Below are 22,500 nucleotides of genomic sequence, written 5' to 3' on the forward strand. Positions count from 1 at the left end.
AGGAAGGGTTTCTTTCTTGTCTTGCATATTTTTTACACCTTTTATTCACATAACATCCAGCCCAGACATCAGGACTGGCTGTAGATTATCCCCGTATAAAGATGACATTTTTATAGCAGGTAGTACACATGACATAGCGATAACACTGTATTTTATGTTGCATACTGTAAAGACACATTTCTTTAAATTAATTATGCTGGAATTTTGTTTCTCATTTAAATCCACATAGCATTTTACATTGTACTATTTAATCCAGAATAGAGAAAGACAATAAATTCTACAGAAACAGTATAGCAATAACAACAATTACCGCACCATGAAGAAGCTTGCTTCCATTTGCTGCTGATAGATTAATGAGTCTTTTACTGCCTTTTCCCTCCTCACAAAACTAGCAGCAGTATCCCAGGGAAATCTCTGTTGAGCCAAGTGTAATTATAAAGAACAAGAACCCTTTGACACTGAATTCTAAAATAATATTATGATTAAAACCGTATGACACTTGTCTAAATTTTAGTTTTAACAAGTAGTGCTTTCCACTGATGTACTTCCTTTCATAGATTATATAAATTATAATCAGATTTTCACGGAAGTTCTAATACGTTATTAAGACTTTCTCAGTAAAATATCTAAATAGCAGCCACAGTCTAGATGAAATAATTCAGCCCTGCAGGGAAGAAATACGAATGGTGCTGGATGATTCTGACAAACAATTATACTTTTATTATAATTGAAGCTGACATGCAGTCCAGTAATAGTTTCCTGTTTTTTGGTTTCAAAATGCCTCACCTAAATAAAACCATGTCAAATATGCTTAAGCTATTTATACTGTTCCAGTCACATTAAGTCTGCCAAACTCTGCTTTCATAAACACAACTGTTCCTGCACAGCAGACAAAACGAAAAATGTTGTGTTCTTTACTCAGTTAATGCATACAGCCAAATTTTACCTTTCTACTTTTGTCTTCATTATGTAGCAGTGCAAAACCAATGACAAAAACCAAGTGTAATTTATGCCAGTTTCTGTGAATCAACAGCAGTAGATAATAAAGTGGCATAATATGAACAAGATATCAAATCTATCAGCTCTGAATTAGTTGCCAAGTAAAATCAAGGATATCAGATACATACCTCAAATAACAGCATTTAGACTACGCTTTATTATATTCCTGCGCTCCGAAACAGCTACAGGAATACTAGCTTTGCCAGTGGTCAGCAAATGATCTCTCCCCAATATATTTATCGCCCTGGTGGTTTTCAGAGCAGATTTTTGCTGCTAAGCAGTCAGATACATTATCGTACCTTTTCACCAGGGCTTCCAGATGGCCCAGTTTCTCCAGGTAAGCCAGCTGATCCCTGTACAAAAAGTAAGCAGACTTTAGTGCGATATCGATACTAGTTCATGGCTGGCAGGTCCCCTGCAACCCAATAGCAGAGCAAGGCACGTTTCTTCATGCTGGAGAACCATTGGTCTATTTGTGTCAGTGCTCCTGTGGGTAGGTAAGGACTGCACAAGCTAACCTGGCTTCAATCCAAGCAGGAGGATCACTCTTTCTATACACACCAACAGTACATGGCTACTGCTAGAAAAGAAATTACAGTAATTTAATCATCATACTGTGCTACCATAGGCTCAGTCTTGCAGTGCTAAAAGCTTTACAAACATACAGTTAAAGGCGGTAACTGTTTTGCTTCAGTCTGATGACAAATTTCCAGGTGAATAAATTCAGTGGAACAAAGTAAAAGCCACTCAACACAAAAATTATATTGAATCAGGTGTTGTCAGAATATTCCCTTCAGGAGCTGTAAATGCCTAAATGTCTTTGAAGTCAGGACATCAGAGACTTTCAGTCCTTCAAAAATAAAGTAAATTTCTCCTGAGGCTCTCCCACAAATTTCCACTGGATAAAACAAGTACCACCATACGGAGTGGGAAACATGAGAGGAAATATTTTTTAAAAGCTTATTCCCAGTGCTTGAAATAGCCCCATTGTTATGAAACTAAAAGAAAAAAAACAGATTATGGCTCAAGGTCCCAACTGAGAAAAGTATGACACAGTGAGCCTGAAGAAAAAGTAATAGGTGAGCAGAGTACGTCACGTAAATGCGAAATCATGAAAGAGGGCAGAAATGTGTAAGCTCCTAGCACTGACATAATATACCACAGCTGTAACACTTTAAAAAGCAAAAATTACTTGCACATTGAAGAGTGCAGTTCACACGCTGGCACTGCTATCTCTGCACATGTAGGAATGCACTAGCTTAAGTAGCACTACACTGGCACTTCAGTGAGTTTTTTTAAAAAAACATTACGTCTGAGCTCACTAGACTCCTCATATTCCTTTAAAAGCCTAGTAGTTTATTCCATAGAAATAGTTTCAGAGCAGAAAGACAACAGTCTGAGATCTCTGCCTCTGAAAAAAAAAATTTTTAGCTTTTACCTGTGTAATTTCAATGCAGTTTTGCCTCAAGTATTTTAACATAACAGGAGCAAAGTAACTAAGGTTCTCTGATTGTTTCTTATTTTCTTGGACTGCTAGCTACCTGCAAATCTCATAATTTAAATATGCTGCAATGAGCCATTGATACGGCTGCCTTTGAGGCTGACAATACTGGCACAAAATACTTTCTGGAAGGGGCTGAAGAGATAAGGCGGCATCTCTGTGGCTGCTGGACTGATGTATTATGTGGGAGAACTTGTGTATTATATGTCAGAACTGAGACATCTCTTAGCTTGGCAGCAGTCAAAGATTTGTCTCGGTGATACCGGCATTAAGGTGATGCCCAGACGTCACTGGCAGGAATGAGGGACTTTCATGATGACCTCTGAGAACTAGAGCTACCGCTGCTACTAGTCATGGCCAACAGTGGGCCTCAGTACTAGGCAGAAATCTGTGAGACAAAGAATTACCCTTGCTCATCAAGATAAGGTGTGTGGAGGTATGGTTTCAAAAGGACTAATCACTTTGATTCTCTTATTCCAGAAAGGACAGAAGACATAGTCCGAGCCAAGGTGTAACTCAGACCTATCCTCCTTCCACAGAGACACTCATGATGTCCCAGCCAATGCCACGCTGTTTACAGGACTGCAGATGCTGATTAGAAAGATGGGTAGCTGTGCCCTGCACCAGTAGTGAACCATTTACTACGCAGCCACCAGTCAAGTCCCGTTTTCAGTTAAGAACTGTCTTTCTGACTCTGGTGCTCTAGTCTGAAAGAGAAGGAATGACTAGGAAGCAGTGACTGTGAATGAGCTCTTGTACTACCCAGCACATTGGGTTTAGCCTGTGCCACCTTCCAGAGCCAGAACAGAAGTTAACTATTAAACAGAAAGATTCCTAGACACGGCTGTTCCTTGGAAAAAAATAGTTAAGTAAAGGAATTTTACAATAAAAACAGTAAAAGAAGAAAGTGGGTTTTTGTTGATACAAAAGATGGGAAAGAAATTCTGCATGAGTGGATATGAATGGAAAGAAAACAACAGTCAAGGTGACAAAAAGAACTGAGGTCAGTGAAATGGTAAAGGCAGTAGCGACTTCAAGAGGAATAAAGAGGAAAGAAGTTCATGACAGGTTAACTAAATGCTCTTCCACGTCTCTGTTCAAAACTGAGGTCAAGTGTCTGAGACTCAGATAAAGCTAGGGCACGTACACACAGAGGCAAGAGAGAAAGTAGCTTACTTAAGAATACAATTTCGGTCCTTAAGACAATTAGTAGCAGACAGTGAAAAGTGCAATTGGAGAGCAAAACATCTTGTTCCTTCAATATATTAGCCATAATATGATGTCTTCCCTCTGGGCTTTCTTAAAAATCACATGGCTCCTTAAATCCCAGGTTTGGATTGGCCTATTATAAAGACCAGCCACTAGGACTGGATTGAGGTTTCAACTCTCTCTCCTTTCTATGCAAGTGGATGAATACAATCCAAAGCAGGTTTGTTGAGTTAGTGTCTTCCAGTACTCTCCAATCGTTTGCGGGGCAGGATTGGATTCCAAAAATCAAATTGAATGTATTAGGTAACAGAAACACCAAAAAATCCCTGAAACATTTAAGGAAAATCACCACCTAATTAAAAAAAAAAAGCAGGATTGGATTCCAAAAATCAAATTGAATGTATTAGGTAACAGAAACACCAAAAAATCCCTGAAACATTTAAGGAAAATCACCACCTAATTAAAAAAAAAAATCATAAACTTTTATCTAGATGGATTTGTGTAACACTGTTGACAGGAGCATTTTTGGGGAAAATGAGTCAAGAGACCAGATCTCACAACTAACACATGTCTGAGAAAGACAAAAACAACTTGCCGGGGCATATGCTCTGTGTTAGAAACTGGACTGTAGGTTGAATAATTGAAAACACACTGTACACTTAATGTGAACTCAAGTATGGAGTGATCTACCGAAAAACTTTGCAGTATGAAATTAATATCCAGCTGGTTCCAAACATTGCTGTCAGGTTGTACACTAACACATTCTCTATAGTAATTGAAAGTTTTCCACTCCAATGTTATTTCATTTAGAATTCAGCATTTTCAAACTTTTTTATTCAACATTCTTTTAAAGAGATAAGTAAATTTAAAATATTACCTTGCCACACTAACATAATTTTATGAACCTTTTTTGGTATTTCCAATTAATTTTCATTAAAATTTGTCCTGAATCTGTGCTGAGTCACTTCACTATAGATCCAGCATTCAGCAATATCATAATCTCTGCACTCTCATTAAGATTCCCATTTAAACATTTAAGAGCCCATCAGCTTCACACTTAATGATAGACCTTACACATTTTAGTATAATACTAAAAAGAACCCCAAATGAGTCAGCATTTACATTTGATTTTAACAGATTAAAATCTTCTTGACAATCCTTGAAGATTCAAGCCAACTATCTATGTTAAAAAGACAACTAAGGGTGATGGACAGGAGGAGGAAGAAAACAATCAGCTTCTACTATTTCATACCTGGCTTACAGAAAAATACCTCTACAACTCATAATATTTTAAAAACTAATTCCTAACAAACATTTGTACTAATAAATATTTTTTGTATTAACATATATTTTTAAAATCAATCCATCTGGACCCTGGTATTATAGGCACTAATACTGGATCTGTTCATGCCTGCTTCTGATGGATGCAACCAAGACCAGGCCTGGACTAAAATGAGAAAGAAATCATGATGCAGGGTTAATACTGGCCGCTATTCGGGCTTCATAGCGCCTGCAGATGAACAAAGGCAGCTGATCTGTGAGAAAGGTGGTGTCACGGACAGTTGGTATCTGCTCTGAAATAAAAAACCCCGCTAGTCATAGATTTCTGGGTGAATTTGTGTCAGAACAATGTTTTCGAGTGATGATGTTTTGATCTGATCAAAAATACTATATTGCTGAATCACAGACAGGCTTTTGAAACCAAAGACTTTCACTAGGACCTTTATGTAGAAGGTTACAGGCTTTTGAAACCAAAGACTTTCACTAGGACCTTTATGTAGAAGGTTACTGCTTACTACTGCACCAGTATCAGGTGTGAACTGAATGGCGCAGCTGTTAACATCCTGCACCTAGAGGTAAGGGAAACCCAAACTTTTAGAGACAGCCCTGTCTCCACACCACTGGGAATGCTGAATAAAACTAACCGACAAAGAAATAAGGAAAATAGTTCTGAAAATGTCACTTAATTACGCTCCGGTTTTGACAAGGTGGTCTTCTAGGCCAACAGTCTGAATTTTTAATGCCATGCAAGACCTGGGTACAAACTGCATCATGGAAAACCGAAGTTTTGGGGTTTATCACTACTCTCTCATTTTTATTTTTTTTTTAAACTACTGAGGTATTTAAAAAGGATTTTAATCTTTGGGAAAGCAATGGAACAGGATCACTTTTGGAGAATATATTCTCTCATAGAAAGGAGAAACTCTAGTAATTTGGGTTATCTCAAAGGCCAAATAAAGACTATCAGGTAAACTGATGCTAGTTTACCTAAAATTTACCGCCGGTTCAACTACTGGAATCCCTTAGTGACTAAACTCCATTTACCCTCCTAGTGGCACTTTGGTTTGAATTCTCAAAAGAGTAGACTAGAAAATGACCCCACGTTAGACCTTGGCATCTGAGGAGCTCATGGCTGACAGCTGTGTAAACTGCTGTATGTATGGCACATGCACTAGCTTTGGTCGCGTCATCCTTTATTCAAGCTAGTGGTTCCACCTCTAAACTTTAGAAACTATTTCCTACCTCATAACTACAGTACTAAAAATGTTATGAAGTAGCCATAAGACCTGTAGCTGCTTTACTGGGATTATGTTGGGTAGCAGGATATTTGAAAGGCAGATGCTATTTTCTTCTTTTTGACACTGAGATCTGTTCATCTCTCTGGCATTTTCTGTCTGTTGAGAAAGTTACTAGGTGACAAACTGTGCTTTGTTACTGCCAGTGGAGAAGGTGAATGAAAACAGAGACGCACCATATTTGTACCTTGCAGTTGATGTTGCACTCAAATTTCTGAAGGTCTCAAAACTTCAACTACCTGAAAGGCAAAATGTACTGGCACCACTGCTTAATCTACAGCAGTTTTAGGAAAGAAATAAACGGGCTAAGTTTTGCTTCCAGTAGCACCAGCGTAAAGTAGGACAATTCTGTTTTATAGCGTTAGGCAGAGAAACGCTTGCATTTAAAGGAAGCTCACGTAGGAAGTGGCAGCAGGATGTGACCACCGGCGAAACTTTGGAAGCTAAAGTGCAGATACTATTTGTCTCTATTTTTCTTCCCAAATAGCTAGAGTACATGAAATACATCCATTAAATTCAGACAGACAGTAAAAGAGACAAAAAGTGAAAAGAAGGGATGTGTGCCGATATGAGTAAGTTCAATATATGCCAGAAAAACTTATCCTTGCCTATTGCTAAGAAGCCTTAAACATTTTTCTCTTATTTTAGTGCTGCAAAATCACTTGGGCATGCAAAAAGGTATGAATATAAAGCTATAGATCAGGTGGTGGGAAAACAACCACACAGTTACAAAATCACTACCACACAGGTAAGCACCTGAGTCCCTGGAAAGGCTAAAGCCCTCTCTTGGCAAGGGAAAGCATGGAAGACTGGTACGGTTTTCTGATGTTCTACTAGATCTGCAAGGGTTCCATTTGTTTGTGAATCTTTTAAATGGCAGTGAGAAAAAGGCAGCCTGAGGTCAGTACTACAGTGGCAGTCAGGACACAGTTCATTCAGCGGGACGTCTACTTGCCATAAGCAGCTTGGAGATGACATGAGGTGAATTGAGGGACATACGCTCCATCCAAATCTGAAGTATTTTCACTTTTACAAGTGAATAATGACATTGGTTTTTGCCTGTCAAGTCCACACTGGCAGCATTTTGTAATATGTGTAAAGAAAAAACAAATCTTCTGAAAGAAGATATTCCTCAAGAGAGTCCTATCTTGGCTACACTGAACTGGGATAAAAGTTATTTACATACAAGCATCTAACTAGTGGCTTTTTTCTTTGGGTAACAAATTTCACACGGAACAGATTAGCCTTCTCTCTGAGTGTTCTCAGTGGTATAGGGAGTGTTTTTTAAGGTGTTAGTCTTAACTTGCAGTACCATAAGGGTATGGGGCTGTGCGTATTCTGTGGAGTAGCATGGCAGCTGAGACTAGCTGATGAAGAACACGAGTAGCTAGAAATCCTTCAAGTAAAATGAGCAACAGCTTGGAAAAGCTAACCTCCAGCTATTGTAACCTGTTTTCCCACTCTTCAAAGACAGACCTAGCAGCAATGAGAGTGTATGAGTTCATCTAAGGTAAGAACAAGAAGCATAACATAGACACAGAAGTATCATTATTGCCATTCACTGAAGGATTTAATAGAATTTACATTAATCTGTGTCCAATAGGTTTCTAAAAGCAGCTGAACTACTTTCTTCTTCTGAAGCCCTTGGTAATGCCCCATGCATTCACCAGTCTTTTTTTTGGGGGGGTGGGGACAGGAAAGGTTTTCCTCAACTGACTTTTCTTTTGGCCTATGGCTTACAATTCTCATTTGCATATCCCCAAAGCCCAGACTTTTCATGATAGTTCAAAGAACTCCTTCTGTTGAGCACCCTGAAAACATCAGTTAAAGCCCGTTTAATCTCTTCAAGGAAAAGGAACTGCAGTTTCCATTCTCTATGAATTAAGCATGCCTGGTGCCTAATCCAGCTAATTTTTATCTCTGCAGGAGATGTGGTAATTGCTTTATGGGAATTCTTCTCAAAACTCTCAACTCCTAGGCACATGGCCTGACTGCAGCATTTTCTTGCTTTCCCACAGATTCTGGCTGACCATTTCCAGCCTGCTATGGAGCTGCCACTGACAGCCTGAATATCACTTTTTTTTCTTTGCTGGACTGTAACTTCCTACTCTTTTTAGCCTTTTTTTTTTTGTAGGGGGACACATTTATCATTTCAGCTTGATTTCTCTTCTGCTATTTCAAAACCTATTTGCAACTGGACAAACTTGCTGACATACAACTTTTCCAGGTCTTTGAAGATTATTTTTCCAGGATTTGCGTTCATAAGCTCTGCTTATTTTAGCTTGTCCTTTTGACACCAGTTGTACTTGCTGCAGCTGACAGTTCCACCCTTGTACTCTGTCTCAGTAAGTATACAAGTGTCAGTAATTTCTAATTCAGAAGTACGTGGGCCAAGGGCTGAATCTCTAATGCAGCTGCCATCAAGAAACTGGACTTAACTTACCCTTAGTTATTTAGTGTGGCCCAGTCTATGTAAACACTACCATTACCAAAGAGTTACACAATCCTGACAAGCAACTGTTTTAAGTTCAGATGAGTTAAATTTTGTGCTATAAAAGTCGAGCCATGAACCATTTTCTTACATCATCCCTCACACTTACACAGACAGGTCATTTGTATGAGATGCTTGAAGCTGGTTTCAAATACTTGCTATCCATCAGTGGATCTGATCTAAGCATATAAAATCCAGTTGTACATTTGAACAAAGTGAGATTTTCCTCTCCCAACCGTAAGGGCAATTTTCTCAGTAGCTGAAGTGGCTGTTTCCTTTGGCATGGCTTCCAAAATATTTTCTCTTACCAGCAGGTAAATTTGTTCTGGCAGCTGTCCCTTACTTCTCACTAACTTAAACAACACTTCTTCAATCAGGCTTAATGGCCCTGCAGCAAAGGACAGCTCCCGGATGCTACTGCAGCTTTGGGCTCTACTTAGCCAAGGAGCACCTCCTGAACCTGACCACCTCCTCCTTCAAAAAGGGCATATGGTGTAGCCAGAGAAACAGTTTTTGTTGTAGACTCCGTTACAGAATAGCATCTGAAGTTTGATTCCTGAGCTACTATTAAAATGAGTGTCATTTTAAGCTCATGAATGTGGTGAACCTTTTATAAATTTAGTTTCCTCAGTTTCCATACCAGACAAGTACCCAGAAATACTTCGGCAAAAACGTGCTCTGAAGAGGCAGCAGCTTCACGCGACCTAAGAAATGTTGGACAATATTGCTTCTAGCCTATTGACAAAGCTGTATTTCAGCACATATCCCTCTTACTAGACCGAACAAACAAGCATTACAGTCCAATCTCCTGCTGTTCAAACTACCCTGCTTGTGCACAGTTGCCTTCTGTATTTTTCTAAGCAGATATTAAGCAGTACTTGACCTGGAAAAGCTGCTGCAGAAACACAGTAACTCTTGGCACCTCAGGCAGCAGTGAGAGTGTGTGTGTGTGTGTGGCATGTTTCATTCCAAAGATGTCCTGGAGTCATCGTGAATGTCACCAGAGCCCATATTGAATAGCAGGGAGTGGATTTATCTGTGAATAAAAATTCTGTCTGCACACCAAGGAAAATAAAAATTACTTGTTACAAAAAGAAGCTCAAAGTAAAAACTGTGTCCAAAGTGTACAGCAGTGAACAGTTTACATCAGGATCACATCTGGAAAACCATTTTCTGCATATGAGAAAAATCATCCTCTTCCTGCTAGTACTTTTTGATTTATTTAGAAAAAGTTTAACTGTTACAGATTACAGTTGTGAATAAAGTCAAAGGAAAGAATTTTGAAAGGTCCTTCCTGTGAATTCTGCTAAGAGTGTTTTACGCTCCTGGTGTTTGACCATTGGCCTTAACAGATAAGTAATGTTATCCTCCCAAAGACCATGTAGCGGATGTTAATCCTCTGCTGCCAGATAATACGAAGGTATATAATAGGATCGAGGGCCTATGAAGCTCATTTGATTAAAATGCATGTACATAAAGTAGAAGACACTCTACAATCCACAGGGAAAAATAAAGAATATTTATTAATAGATTATAAAGCACTACAGTTCTTGGGTATCTCATGTCATCCTGTATCATATGCAAATTCTCCAAGTGTGGGAAGTGGTAATTAATGATGGGCCGTAATCATCTTTCTTTATAACACTGTAAAAAGGCTGCAACATTCCCACTTTTGGCACAAAAAATATTTCTGTTATTTTATTCCTGTCGCTTGTCCCTGACTACAGTTAGGTCATTAGTATGATTACTTTATTAATCATCAGTGCAACATATAATTATCGATCATCTATTTCAGCTAGTAAATACTATGTTCATATTAGAATGGAGCTGATTTAGCAGTGAATGATACTATGTTCATACAAAATATCAGAGTTGTGGAAAATGCGTGCACTGAATTGAAGCTCACTGAGGAGGAAAACAAAGCCCATGACAAATCCAGAAACCTAAGGTTAAGTACCCGAAGCTTGTGTGATTGATTTATATGCTATTATTAATGTAGTGAATTAAGGTTGAGCTTAGCTTTGTCTTTTGTTGAGGATTATGGTGCATGTGGCACTGTACAACAGAATAAATGCTATCAAATTTCCCTAGCATATTACAGGCTGAAACGCAGAATTCATATGTAATAAAAGCTTTGTTTTGGTCACCACTGGGAAATAAAAACCAAAAACAAGTGTAATGTTTGCACAGAAATACTGTTTGTATGGACAGGAGGTTGTATTACTGTGTCCCAGTACAGAGTAATTTCTGCATCTCTTCATAAAAGCAATGCAGTGTTTTGATGCCCTCATGAATGACATCCTCATTCTTCTGTCCATTCATCCACGTTTACCCTAATCATTCAGCAACAGAAAATCCCCCAGGTTTTCCAAATGGTGTCATAAGGAAAGGAAACCGCTGCTTTACAGCTCCGATTACAACCTAACAAAACGAAAGTTTTGCTATGGATAAACTGCTTAACAAAGCCATGGATCAAGCTGCTGTTAAGTACACTTGCTACGTTCGGAGATACGCTGGCTGACTTAAGTGGACCTTCTGGCATTATACAGCATTATCAGTTCCTGTCTACGCAGATACTTTTAACTGGCTGAGAGACAGCTTCTTCACTGGAGCACAGAGTGCACAGAGGAGCAGGGCTTGACTTACAAGCACTTCAGAAAATTTCAACAGTAATGAAGTATTTGATGAGCTGCCTGGGTTATACCTGCAAACAAGGGGGAGCTTGTTCTGACGACCATCTAAGCTGAACAGAGTTTATGTGAGTAGTACAGCACTGAGCCCGAACCAGTACATGGTATCTCTCCTTGGCACACATTAATTCAAGAAACAAAACCAATTCAGTACATTCTATGCAACATCTGGGTAACTCAAGCATGGGTCAACAAGCTCATACTTTGCAGACATAAGTTAAAAAACACAAAAGGGCAGGGGATGAAATTAAGCAGAGAAAATTGCAATGCAATGGGTTTAAGTGATAATTGTCAACTTTATAAATGCCTAGAATGGAAGAACTGGGAAAGATAATGAGTTTAAAAAAGAAGGATTGGAGACTGTGAATCATAAACTAACATCACGCTATTGCAGAAATAGGCACATGTATGCAAAAACCTGGTTTATGAGAAGTAATTTTTGTTTTCTTTCAGCAGTCTGAACAATCTGGCCGGTAGGCTGGAGTCCTAGATGTTTAAATGAATCGGTAATAGCCTACAGAACAGTAAGAATGTGACTTAAATTATCTGGAAATAGGAAAGGCTAAGTGAATTGGGACTGTTTAGCCTGAAAAGAAAGAATGAAGGAGGCACACAAGAACAACCACCACTTCTGAAATACTGTTTCCAGCAGATGGAAATCAGGTCACGCAATTGGAAGAACTTTTTAAAAATAAAGATAGAGAAGCTCTGAGCTGCCTGCAGGTTACAGAGCCTTTGTCCTTGGAGCTTTTTAATAACTGGTTAGCCAAATATTTGTCAGGAGTGACAGAAAGATAACTGAGCCAGCCTAGACAGTAGACAATGGATTACGCGTCACCTCAAGGTCTCCTTGGGCTCTGGGATTTTATGGAGGGTAGACAGAAAAGTCTGCAAGACACATCCCAGGCTAGATGTAGCCTCTCAAACAATTTAACTGAAAAAGGATCACTTGTTCACTTGAATGAGCTTTAGAAGATCCATACAACTACCTGAGATGTTCACTCAACCTATCAGGAAAACAGCAGTATTAACTCTGGAAAATGCTCCAGGATGGGGAATTTCTTTAAAAAACATGATTCTGAAAGAACACAAAGGTATAGCAACATACTACAGCTTCAAAGAAAGGCAAATTTATTCAGAAAGTTACTGCAACAAGTTACTCATTCACTCCTAAATAAACATAGAAGTATAAATAAAATCAGAAAGAATTCAAGCTTACTGCTTCACCAGTTTTTCCAAGTTTTCCTTGGTCTCCTTGTTCTCCCTGTTAAATGTAGAAAAGTAGTTCATTAAAACTTTAATTTATATGGCATGTGTATACTAAAGTCCTCTATTTTCCTAGGAGCATCTTATCTTCTAAATTACATCTGCTAATTAAGGCTTTAAAAGCTAATATTGCAACCAGCAAAAATTTGTCAGTGGGTAATTTTGATTTTGTAAAAAGATGTCCTTTAAGCCTTGCCCACAACAGTGAAAACTATGTATTAAGGGCTCACTGAATACATGGAATCAGCAAATAATATAAATGAACAATTTAGTTTTTATTTAAATCTTCCTTTCAGCAAATTACTTTCACAGCTGCTTCAAAAGTAAATGTTACCTGTGCACACTATTGATAATTTTAATTTTGTTATGAAATTAGGAAAATTGACATATGAATGACATCTTAAACTTCTTCCCTTCCCCTAAGAAACTTGAAACTAGCATGAAGTATTAGTTTAATTCATTCTGTTCTCCTTAATAACACTGTGAGCCACATTACGTAACTCCACACCACTTTGCTCTGTATTTTACAAACAGAAGCTGGGTGTATACGCACTATTTATTATCTGATGATGACTATAATCTCTGTGCCCTGACGAACAGTGATTTGGGTACTGTTTGCTCAGATTGCAACTCATCACTGAGAAATTCTGCTGCTACAAGCTCCTCTTTCAGTCTTTTCATCTCATCCCTTCCCACACCCCCAAAATGCTGCAAGTGTAGGAACTGTCCCCAGTCCATTGTTGTCCCCAGTCCATTGTTGTCCCCAGTCCATTGTTGTCCCCAGTCCATTGTTGCCCCCAGACGCAGCCACCCTCACACCCCCAGGCAGCTAGATCTCCTTTTTGCAGGTGCTGTCTTTTCTGACACATCCCTGTCTCCTAGAGCTGCATAATTTCCTTCTTTTCCAGTATGACATCTTGCAAGAAAGCCGACTCACCAGTACGATATACATTTGTATTGTATGGAAGCATGCATACTCATATTCTTTCGCTGGCATGCCACTATAAATAGCAGTGTATCACTGTGCACAGCCGATACTCCAAATACAGATTATTTCGTACATAAAACCATCACTTACCTTGAAACCTTCCGGTCCAGGATCACCTACAGAGCCTTTCTGTCCTGGCTTCCCCTAAAATAATGATTAGAATAAAATACTGAAATTTAAGACAATTTCATCTCAATTTCTGTATTTATCAAAATATGTGCATGAAACCCCCCAAAATGTACCGTTTAGGAATATATAACACCAACATTTGAAGCAAGTGTATCTATAAATCTATGTGTGAAAATACACTGTTGATTATTACAGAAAATACTAGCACAGTAAGCAGAATCTGTACTAACGCTTACAGTGGTTAACACTGAGGAAACACACAATCTGAGAAAAAAAACGCATTTCAATTTCACGTTAAAAAAAAACTTAAGGAGACAAAGGCAAGTTCACATTCTTGCCTTGATAACTGCAGCAGAACAGAGACTCACACAAACAGGATTTGATGTTTAGACTTGAGGGACTGGTGTCATAACCATCCTTCCTCAACCAGAAAAATAACCTCAAATATCCTTTCCTCTTTGTTCTTTGAATTTATTATTTTAAGCCTCATCTCTCTCCACCAGCACTGTGCTGCTGATAGATCTTGTTGCTATGATACTCTAACACCACGCTGTTACCTGGACGAATACAACAATATCAGTGAGAGCAGGAGGCTGTGAAATGAAGCCATCTTTGAAGCATTTTACGACGTGTATCTCTCCCTCTGTTGTCACACAGACAGAAAGACATACAAACCAGAACATTTTTCTCCTGAATTTTCAGTCAGATGTTTATAACTTCATTGTCTCACTTTTAGGAGGTCGTTTTCCTTCCAGGTACACTTTACTTCCTCTACCACATAAAACATGGCCTCACCCTTCGGCTATCTGCACAGCATAGCCCTGCCTAGACAAACTGCACCCATCTCCTCTGAAGCAAAGACCCTAGTCCAGAAGTAAAGGTCCAATGGACTGGATCTTGCTTCTGAGCAAGTTGTTAATGAGAGCGCTGAAGCCTGACAACTAGAGAAAGAAAATTAATTCAACAATTTGATGACTCAGTATCAAAAAGATGAAGATTTCTGCTCAAAGGAAATTATCGGCTGTTGTTTCAGCAGCCTGAATAATTGCAATCACAGGACTCTGTAATGAGAGCTTTTCTTTCCACATTGGCTGTCCTGAGACAAGAGCAACTAAAGCAACAGATAAGAACCATGTTTCTTCAAAAAAAGATGGCATTTTTCCACTTGGCTCTTTTGCTCTGGCTGCTCCATGCCCACTTTTTGAGCGCAATGTGTGTGTTAGTTTCTGGGCAGCCAAGAAATTCTCTACGCGGCTTAAAATTATATTGTCTTAGTAGGTTTCATGACTCCTCATATAAATCCCTTCTTATCTCTCTCACCCTCTGCCTGCCTGAGCGATCTCATTTTACCCTATGAGTTCCAACAAATATCACCGCTTTAGGAACAGAATTTGGTTTTGCCAATGGAGTAAAACGTAGTAGAACCAGGAATGCAGGGAGAAAAGATTGTGAGGAGAAGTTCTGAGAGACCCAGATAAAGCAAGCTATGTCTGCCCACAAGGTTTAGGCAAAGGACATGCAACGAGCTTCTGCAGGTTACTGCATGCTGTGTAACCACTTTGCTGCAAAGAATATTAAGGTCTTTCTAGAAAGTCAGACTGTAACATAAACTTCTAAATGAAATTCATTGAAAGAAAACTAGTGGCTGCTATTAACTACCTTGAGAATTTTAGTCCTATCAGAACTGAACTGGAATTACAATCTGTAAAACCTTCTTGGCTGTAGTACCCCAGCTACGTACCAGCTGCAAAGAACACACAACAGATACAAGTTGTTGAGAAAATGGAACACGAGGATTTAACTGGTAAAGCAATTTGAACATACAGATTTGGCTTTAAACAGAAACGCAACACAAGTAAATCATACAGGGAGGAAAAGCTGCTGACAGAAGGTTAAATTAAGGATGGCTGCTTTTTCTACTTGCAAACCCCTTAGAAAATGACTCTTCCAGGGCAGGGTAATCCCAAAGGATTAATCCCAAAATACTAGCTGGAAGTTTTGCCCTTCCCTTTCAGGAAACAGCAACCACCTGCACTTCCTTTCACCTCGTGATGGGCTGATACAGATGTGCCTATTTTAATACATCTGTCTCTCACTATCACTCTATTTCTATCCCTCTACAAGCTCCTCACGTGGCTTCAGCCCGCAGGAAGACACATGCCACTTTCAGAAAATACTGCACTGGGAGAGTGGAGCAGCTTGGAGGGCACTTCCCTCCACCTTCAGGAGGAACTGACCACCTTATGGCAATATAAATAACAGCTTTTGTTTTACACATGTATCTCAAAGGAATCAGTTCACAACAATTCCTTTTTACACTCTGGTTTAAAACAATCTCTTTCCCATTTAAAGGCATTGTCTGCTCCAGCAATGAAGATAAAAGAAAAATAAAGCACCAATGCTTGTTGCACTGAGTTGAGCTACTCTGACACTTACAGTGTTAATATTTGGATAGCCTTTGAGAGAGAGAGTTAACTGGGAGGAAACTGGATAAATACAGTCATTTTTAAAATGTGGCATCTACTGTATTTTCACAGGACAAAAAATATGAAAAGAATCAGTATTTTATTTAGGATTAATTTAAGAGAATGTAAATATTTGACTTTAGAATAGAATGAGTGGGAAGTTTTGGAAAGGAATGAATGAAAAATCAAATCGTGCAATCAAATTCAGCTCAAAAAACCTCTTCTCGTATTCAGTCTGAGCTCTGTGGAACCTGAGATATATCCTGAGGAACAAGGGAAGCACCGTCAGTTTTGGTTCCAGTTGTTTTAGACGCGTGGAAACTTATTTCCAAGTTGGGACCTGAGAAACAGAGTGCAGGTTCATATTCAACTTTTCTTCCAGTGGTGGATGATCTATTTCGCGGCAGCACTGGCCAGGTAGGTCCCAGGGGTTTTTGGTCTCATGCACTGTTTTTAGCGTTGGACACAAGCGTGGAGGCAGAGGGTGTCTTGTAGAAAAGTTAGGTGAAAATTTATGGCTGCCTGCTTGGGCATGCCTAAACCTGAACTGGGGGCTGAAAAACTCTGACCTGGAAACTAGACGGGAGAAGAGCTGAGGAATTCCAGGAGCATTAGAAACCTGCTCCATTACTGTCCAAGAGAAAACTAGAATAATCAAAGGTTTACAATATCACACCTACAAGGATACTTTGCCTGCCTGCCTGAGTGATTTCATTTTACCCTATGAGATCCAACAAATATCACTGCTTTAGGAACAGAATTTTGGTTTTGCCAATGGATTAAAACATAGTTTTACTAGTCTACTGGTTTAGACAAACTCTAAGAAAGTCAGGGTAACAGTGGCTGAAAAAAGGATTAATCTGATAATGATGCCTGCAAATAAGGTCTGAAGGACAGCATGCAAGGTTGTAGCAAGAAAGACACAGGCAAGACTTCCAAAGAGAACAGCCAGATATTAGAAAAAATGCGTATAAAACAGGAAAAGGACTGAAGCAGATCGCCAAGGAGGATGAAGAATCCTCATATCCCTGAAGGCTGCAAAACACAAGTTAGAGATATCTACCAGGTAAAGGCATAGCTGTCGGCTGATGATGCCTCTAGTCCATGCATGGCCAGACCACTTCCTCAGGTCCCTCTCAGAGACCTCCCCTGCCTCCATGGCTATCAGTACAGCGACACCGCAGTTTTGACAGTGTTTACTTTCAGATGTAGCATTTACTTCTTTAAACTCATTTCACTGAAAATGGAAACGAAGCCTATGCAAATCCAATCACTATGAAACTGCAATCAAGCGAGCATAATTTGAAAAGACACGTGTTCAGCAGCTTACTGACTCTGTCCTGTTAAACTGTCGTGTATCGGGTAGAACAACTTCATGACTGGGACTCTCTCTCCTGTTAAACACGCAGTCTATGTTACAAGCAGGAGTGAAGAAGCAAGGACAGAGACAGGAATGAAGTTCAGAGCAGCAGTGTGAACAAGTTGGCTTGCAGCTGTGAAGCAGCTGGAGCCAGCAGAACTGCAGAATGCAGGCGAGAGCAGATGGGCTCTGAATGAGGGGGAAAACCAGGAAGGGCTCTCTATCAAGCAAAATTCCCATTTCCCCTACCTCTCATTTCGGGAGGGAATATTAGCCAGCAAGCTACCAAAAAATGCCTGGAGACAACAACCCTGGGGCCCACCTCAGATCCACACATCCTCCTCTCAATAGCTTGTGAGAGAAACCAGGGAGCCATAAGACATGCCAACAGTGTGCACATTTCCCATTGAGAGAAATCAAAACCAAAATAATGGAGGTCAAACTGACCCATAATAGATTAAAAATACTTCAGTGTGTTAGGTTACACAGAAGTTTTTCTTCTTGGGTCGCTGTGACACCAGCTGATGGTGGCCTGTGCATGCCCAGTGATGTAGCAAACATGAAGGTCGGTGTCTCATTGCCTGTGAGTCACCCACTGCAGCAGCAGCTTTTCCAGCTGCCACAGCACAACATAGGAGATGCTGTCCAGCCATGAAGCCCTGCCCAAGGAGGAGACTCAAAGTATAATGCAGTCAAGACAAAAACTTCCATGAAGCTCTTGGCAGAAGCTCAGGCAGAGTGAACTACATATTGAACTGAGTCACAGAGTGCTCTGAAATTCTGTTCAATGTTGTGCATGTTTTCTGCAGCTAAAAAAAAAGGTGTAGGGTTTTTTTTTTGTTGTTGTTTGGTTTGTTTTGTTGTTCTGTGGTGTTCTGTTGTTTTTTTTTTTAACTCCTAATTCCTGTGGCAAATAATGTGTTTTAATATTGTTTCTAACAGAAAGCAAATTCCCAGCTTTGACATGCTAATGATCAGGAAAAATGACATAGGACTACATCCACTCTGGAACAGGGAAACAATGGTAAAGACTTTCCCAAGTTCATGCAAGAAACGGGAAGTTATCCAAAAGGAAGACCAACCCAGTGATTAGCACACAGCAAGTCAAGTAAAGGCAGAAGATCATATTGCTTTCACAAGCCTAGCAACATTCCCGTAGTCCCTAGTGCAGGCTAGTATTCATTTTCAGCAAGTCCATGAAAGCACTCTTAGACACTAGTACATTTTAACAAAATTAGTTTTGTTAGTTTTAAACTTCTCTCTCTTAAAACATGTCAGCACAAACAGCATTATGACATTCCATCTTAACTGGCTTCATCAACTGTCTACCAGATTAGTCTGAAAATTATTTCTTAAAGCATCAATTTTTTATATTTCTTCTTGAGAGCTGAGTGTTATGGCAAGTTCTTCCTCAATTTAAATATTTTTATACACCAGCTGTTTCAGTCCCTAGGAAGTGCATGCTGGTTTTACCTGTCTCAGAGAAGTGCCATAAGCAGTTTGTTATTGACTCTCTTTTACAAAAAATTATTTTGTGCACCATGGCTGTGATTTCTTTTCTGCAGCAGAAAAATGGAAAACCATTTCTCAACCCAGCTCTGCTTTGAGCATGGGCTGAGGAAAGACACATATTTATTCAGAAGATACCATTTTAACACAATGACTTCTCACAGTAAATTTACCTTTTAAATTAGTACTTCTGCTGAAAAAGTCTGCCCTAACAAAATTGCTCATACTTACTCCTGGGCCGACTCCTCCAATAGGTCCTGCTGGTCCTACTTCTCCCTAAAAGAAATTAGGACATCAATAATCTTGATGCCAAGCACAAAAGAAAATCTGCAGATAACTGGTTTTATTGTATCATCTTTAATTTGTTTCATATGTGTTTGTAGGAGTCCAATTCTGATAGAAGCACTAACAGACTAGTCTGATTTCAGACAGACAAATCCATTAGCTAGAAAGCCATGCCCTATGTTGCCACTAGATGTAGCCAGAAAGGCTGTGAAACCGTTGGTACACCTACCGTTATAGCAACATTTTCATAATTTTGTGCAGGAAGAGACTCAGCAACAGGTCAACCTCTCTCCCTGCCCTTCAGTTACTCTCTTCTAGCAGCACTTGATGCTTCGGGACTATAAAAGTAGGAGTAACATTGCTGCTTCTCTCTTCCACATTGCCATGACACAGCCACTAAGTTAGCCAAGACATTCTGCCAGGGTTTATCCTTGTATTTTCTCAGGGATAGAGGAAGACTGAGGTCAGGCTTGTCAGGTAAGAGAAGAAATGAGACACTGTGCCTGTGTACAGATACAATTATGCATGATGAGGAACTGCAGCGTTAACTCTTCGGGGTTCTCTCATTATGGTTATATTAAAGCATGGATGTCAATGCCATGCCAGGATGTCATGCTGTGATCATTTTATGGATCACTGATTCTCTTCAAGATGGAATATTTTCTCCAGGTTTTGGAAGAAGTTCTACACAACCTTTTCAACCCCAAGCAACAGAATTTGTTAATTCCTGTTTCCTATCTGCAGCTTCCTGGCTTTAACTAAATACACCATTTTGCCACTGTTAGCTTTTACTCACTCAACATCTGTCATGGAAGCCCACGATTGCACTACTTAGAAGTACAGAGGTCTATCCCCAGAATCACTAACTAAATTATTTCTAGTGTTAATTACTCCTAGCCTAAGAGACATGAGTTTTTATTTTATGATGACGAATTAAGAATACTCAACACATCTATAAAATGAAGAGCTGCCTTCCTACCCCTTCAGTTAATAGGGGTAGTTGTGTACTGTTTACTTAAGTGTATCTAGGATACCGTAATTACATTGATACATGGTTTCTGACCCCTAAACTAGAAGAACCACATACAACTCTGCACACATATTATCGGAGATTCCACTGAAATAACTAAAACAAACCACATAATGGATACATAGCACCAAAAGGCTACTAAAACATCTTTGCAACATCTGCCAAAATGCAAAACAAGCTTGACGTTTTGCATGACACCACCATAAACACATGGCCATTGTTGTCTAACCCTCTCACCCCTCACAACTTTTTCTTTTAAGCATAATCTCTTGACTGGATAATTTTTTCATCTTACCTCAACTCCTTTAGGGCCTTGTGGCCCTGGAGGCCCTCGGTCACCCAGGAGTCCCTAAACATCCAAACAAACGCAGTGAGAACTTGTATCAACTGACAGTCAGGTTGGTCTAGTTTCTCTTCTATTACAAACCTGGACAGAAATGCAAAACTAAGGAAGTAGACCTCATTTCTCGCCATTCTTCTTAGGATTTTCCTTAAGAAGCCAGGAGAAGATGCAGCAGAATTTTAATATCTGCTGGAAAATGGAGTATCTTACACATTTCTACTACACAGATTTTTCTGCAGCTTTTTTCTTATTTCCTTTTCGAAAAGGAAATAAGAAAAATATTTGAACTCACAAAAAACCAAATCCTCTTTTTGGAAGATGTAAAGCACACCATCATATTAAGATTTAAGTAGAACCAATGCAACTCATATATCTTTGATTTCAGTAGACTTTAGCATAACGTGATCACAACATTGCAATGGAAGTCAGCTCCAAAGTGAATTTAAACTACTAGCTTGTCCAAAACTACTGTGATTTTTGGCCCTTACTTTTCTGTCAGGATTATAAACAGCTTCCCAAAGATAAAGCATCTTACCCTCTGCCAATTCTGAGTTTTCATTACTGCTCACACCAACATTTTCAAAACTTTGTTAAAATGACTTTACAGCTAGCAGTGTGTCAAAAATCTCCGTCACCCCAATTACAATGGTAGTAATTGGGAAAAGCACTTGACTTGGCGTTGGACAAAAAAAGTAATCTGTGTAAACATATTATTAATGTTCTGGGAAAGCTAAGCTGAACAATATCAGATAAAGCAACAAGAACAAAGAAATTGCCCTTTAGGAGAGATATGACTAGCCTCTGAAAAAAGCAACAGTGGGCAAGTTCCAAGTGTAAGCCTTATTAATTGCTTACTGATGAAGCTGAAGTCTAGACAGAAGGTGCAGGCATCGGTCCATTAACAGTTTACTCAGCACAGAATGGAACAGAAAACGCAACAGGCCACCTCAAGGTAGGGAGTTTTATCAGAGCACCCATGAGTCGGGGAATGACTGAGGTGGACTGCTGTTTGACATACCACCACCAAAGCGACAGGTGGGCTTTTAGTAGCACTACAGAAGTAATATTCTTCTGTAGTTAGACACGAAAACTTTTCGTTGTCAGAACTGTTGTTTTATCCTAATAGCAACCCACATTAGGAGATACAGCTTTCAGTACAGTGGAATTGCACAGTGGAAATGTTAGCAACACTGTTACTGTATACATTCTTCCACTGCATTTAATTGGATTTGAAAAAAGTCCCAGGCTGTACAATGAATATTAAGACTAAATGAAATTTCCACCTCCCCGTTGAGGTTTCAGGCAACAAACAGAAAATTAAGACAGTCATTAGACATGTGCCGAAGTGTCTGGAAAAAACTGAGGAACTCAGCAAATGGGGGTACCCTGTATTTCACTTATTTAACTTCCCAGTTGATCAACCCTTCTAGAAGTGGTGAAACTCCTAACAGCCACTTCTATTAAATGTGTTACTCAAACAAACATAAATGAGCAGAATAAGGAAGTTCTCAACTACTTCCATGGTAGTGGAACACACTGTTCGAAAAAACTAGTTGTAGTCAGCACATTCTGACCATATTTTCCTCTTACTTTTCTCAGTTACAGAGCATAAATACTTGCAAGAATAACATCAGAAACACTATCATTTCAGAATTTCTT

General features: G+C 39.3%; 1 protein-coding gene across 1 annotated transcript in view; it reads right to left on the reverse strand.

The window, feature by feature from the left end:
* COL24A1 (collagen, type XXIV, alpha 1) overlaps positions 1–22,500 on the reverse strand; it is a gene marked incomplete at its 5' end in the record, with an annotated part of 121,755 nt that overhangs the window by 50,674 nt on the left and 48,581 nt on the right. The window contains 5 exons of the mRNA XM_010145348.1: positions 1,299–1,352; positions 12,686–12,730; positions 13,811–13,864; positions 19,415–19,459; positions 20,794–20,847. Of these exons, the coding sequence (XP_010143650.1) occupies positions 1,299–1,352; positions 12,686–12,730; positions 13,811–13,864; positions 19,415–19,459; positions 20,794–20,847 (252 nt within the window). The remainder of the gene's footprint in view (positions 1–1,298; positions 1,353–12,685; positions 12,731–13,810; positions 13,865–19,414; positions 19,460–20,793; positions 20,848–22,500) is intronic.

This window comes from Buceros rhinoceros, unplaced genomic scaffold, assembly GCF_000710305.1.
Source record: "Buceros rhinoceros silvestris isolate BGI_N320 unplaced genomic scaffold, ASM71030v1 scaffold8241, whole genome shotgun sequence".
Classification (NCBI taxonomy): Eukaryota; Metazoa; Chordata; class Aves; order Bucerotiformes; family Bucerotidae; genus Buceros; species Buceros rhinoceros.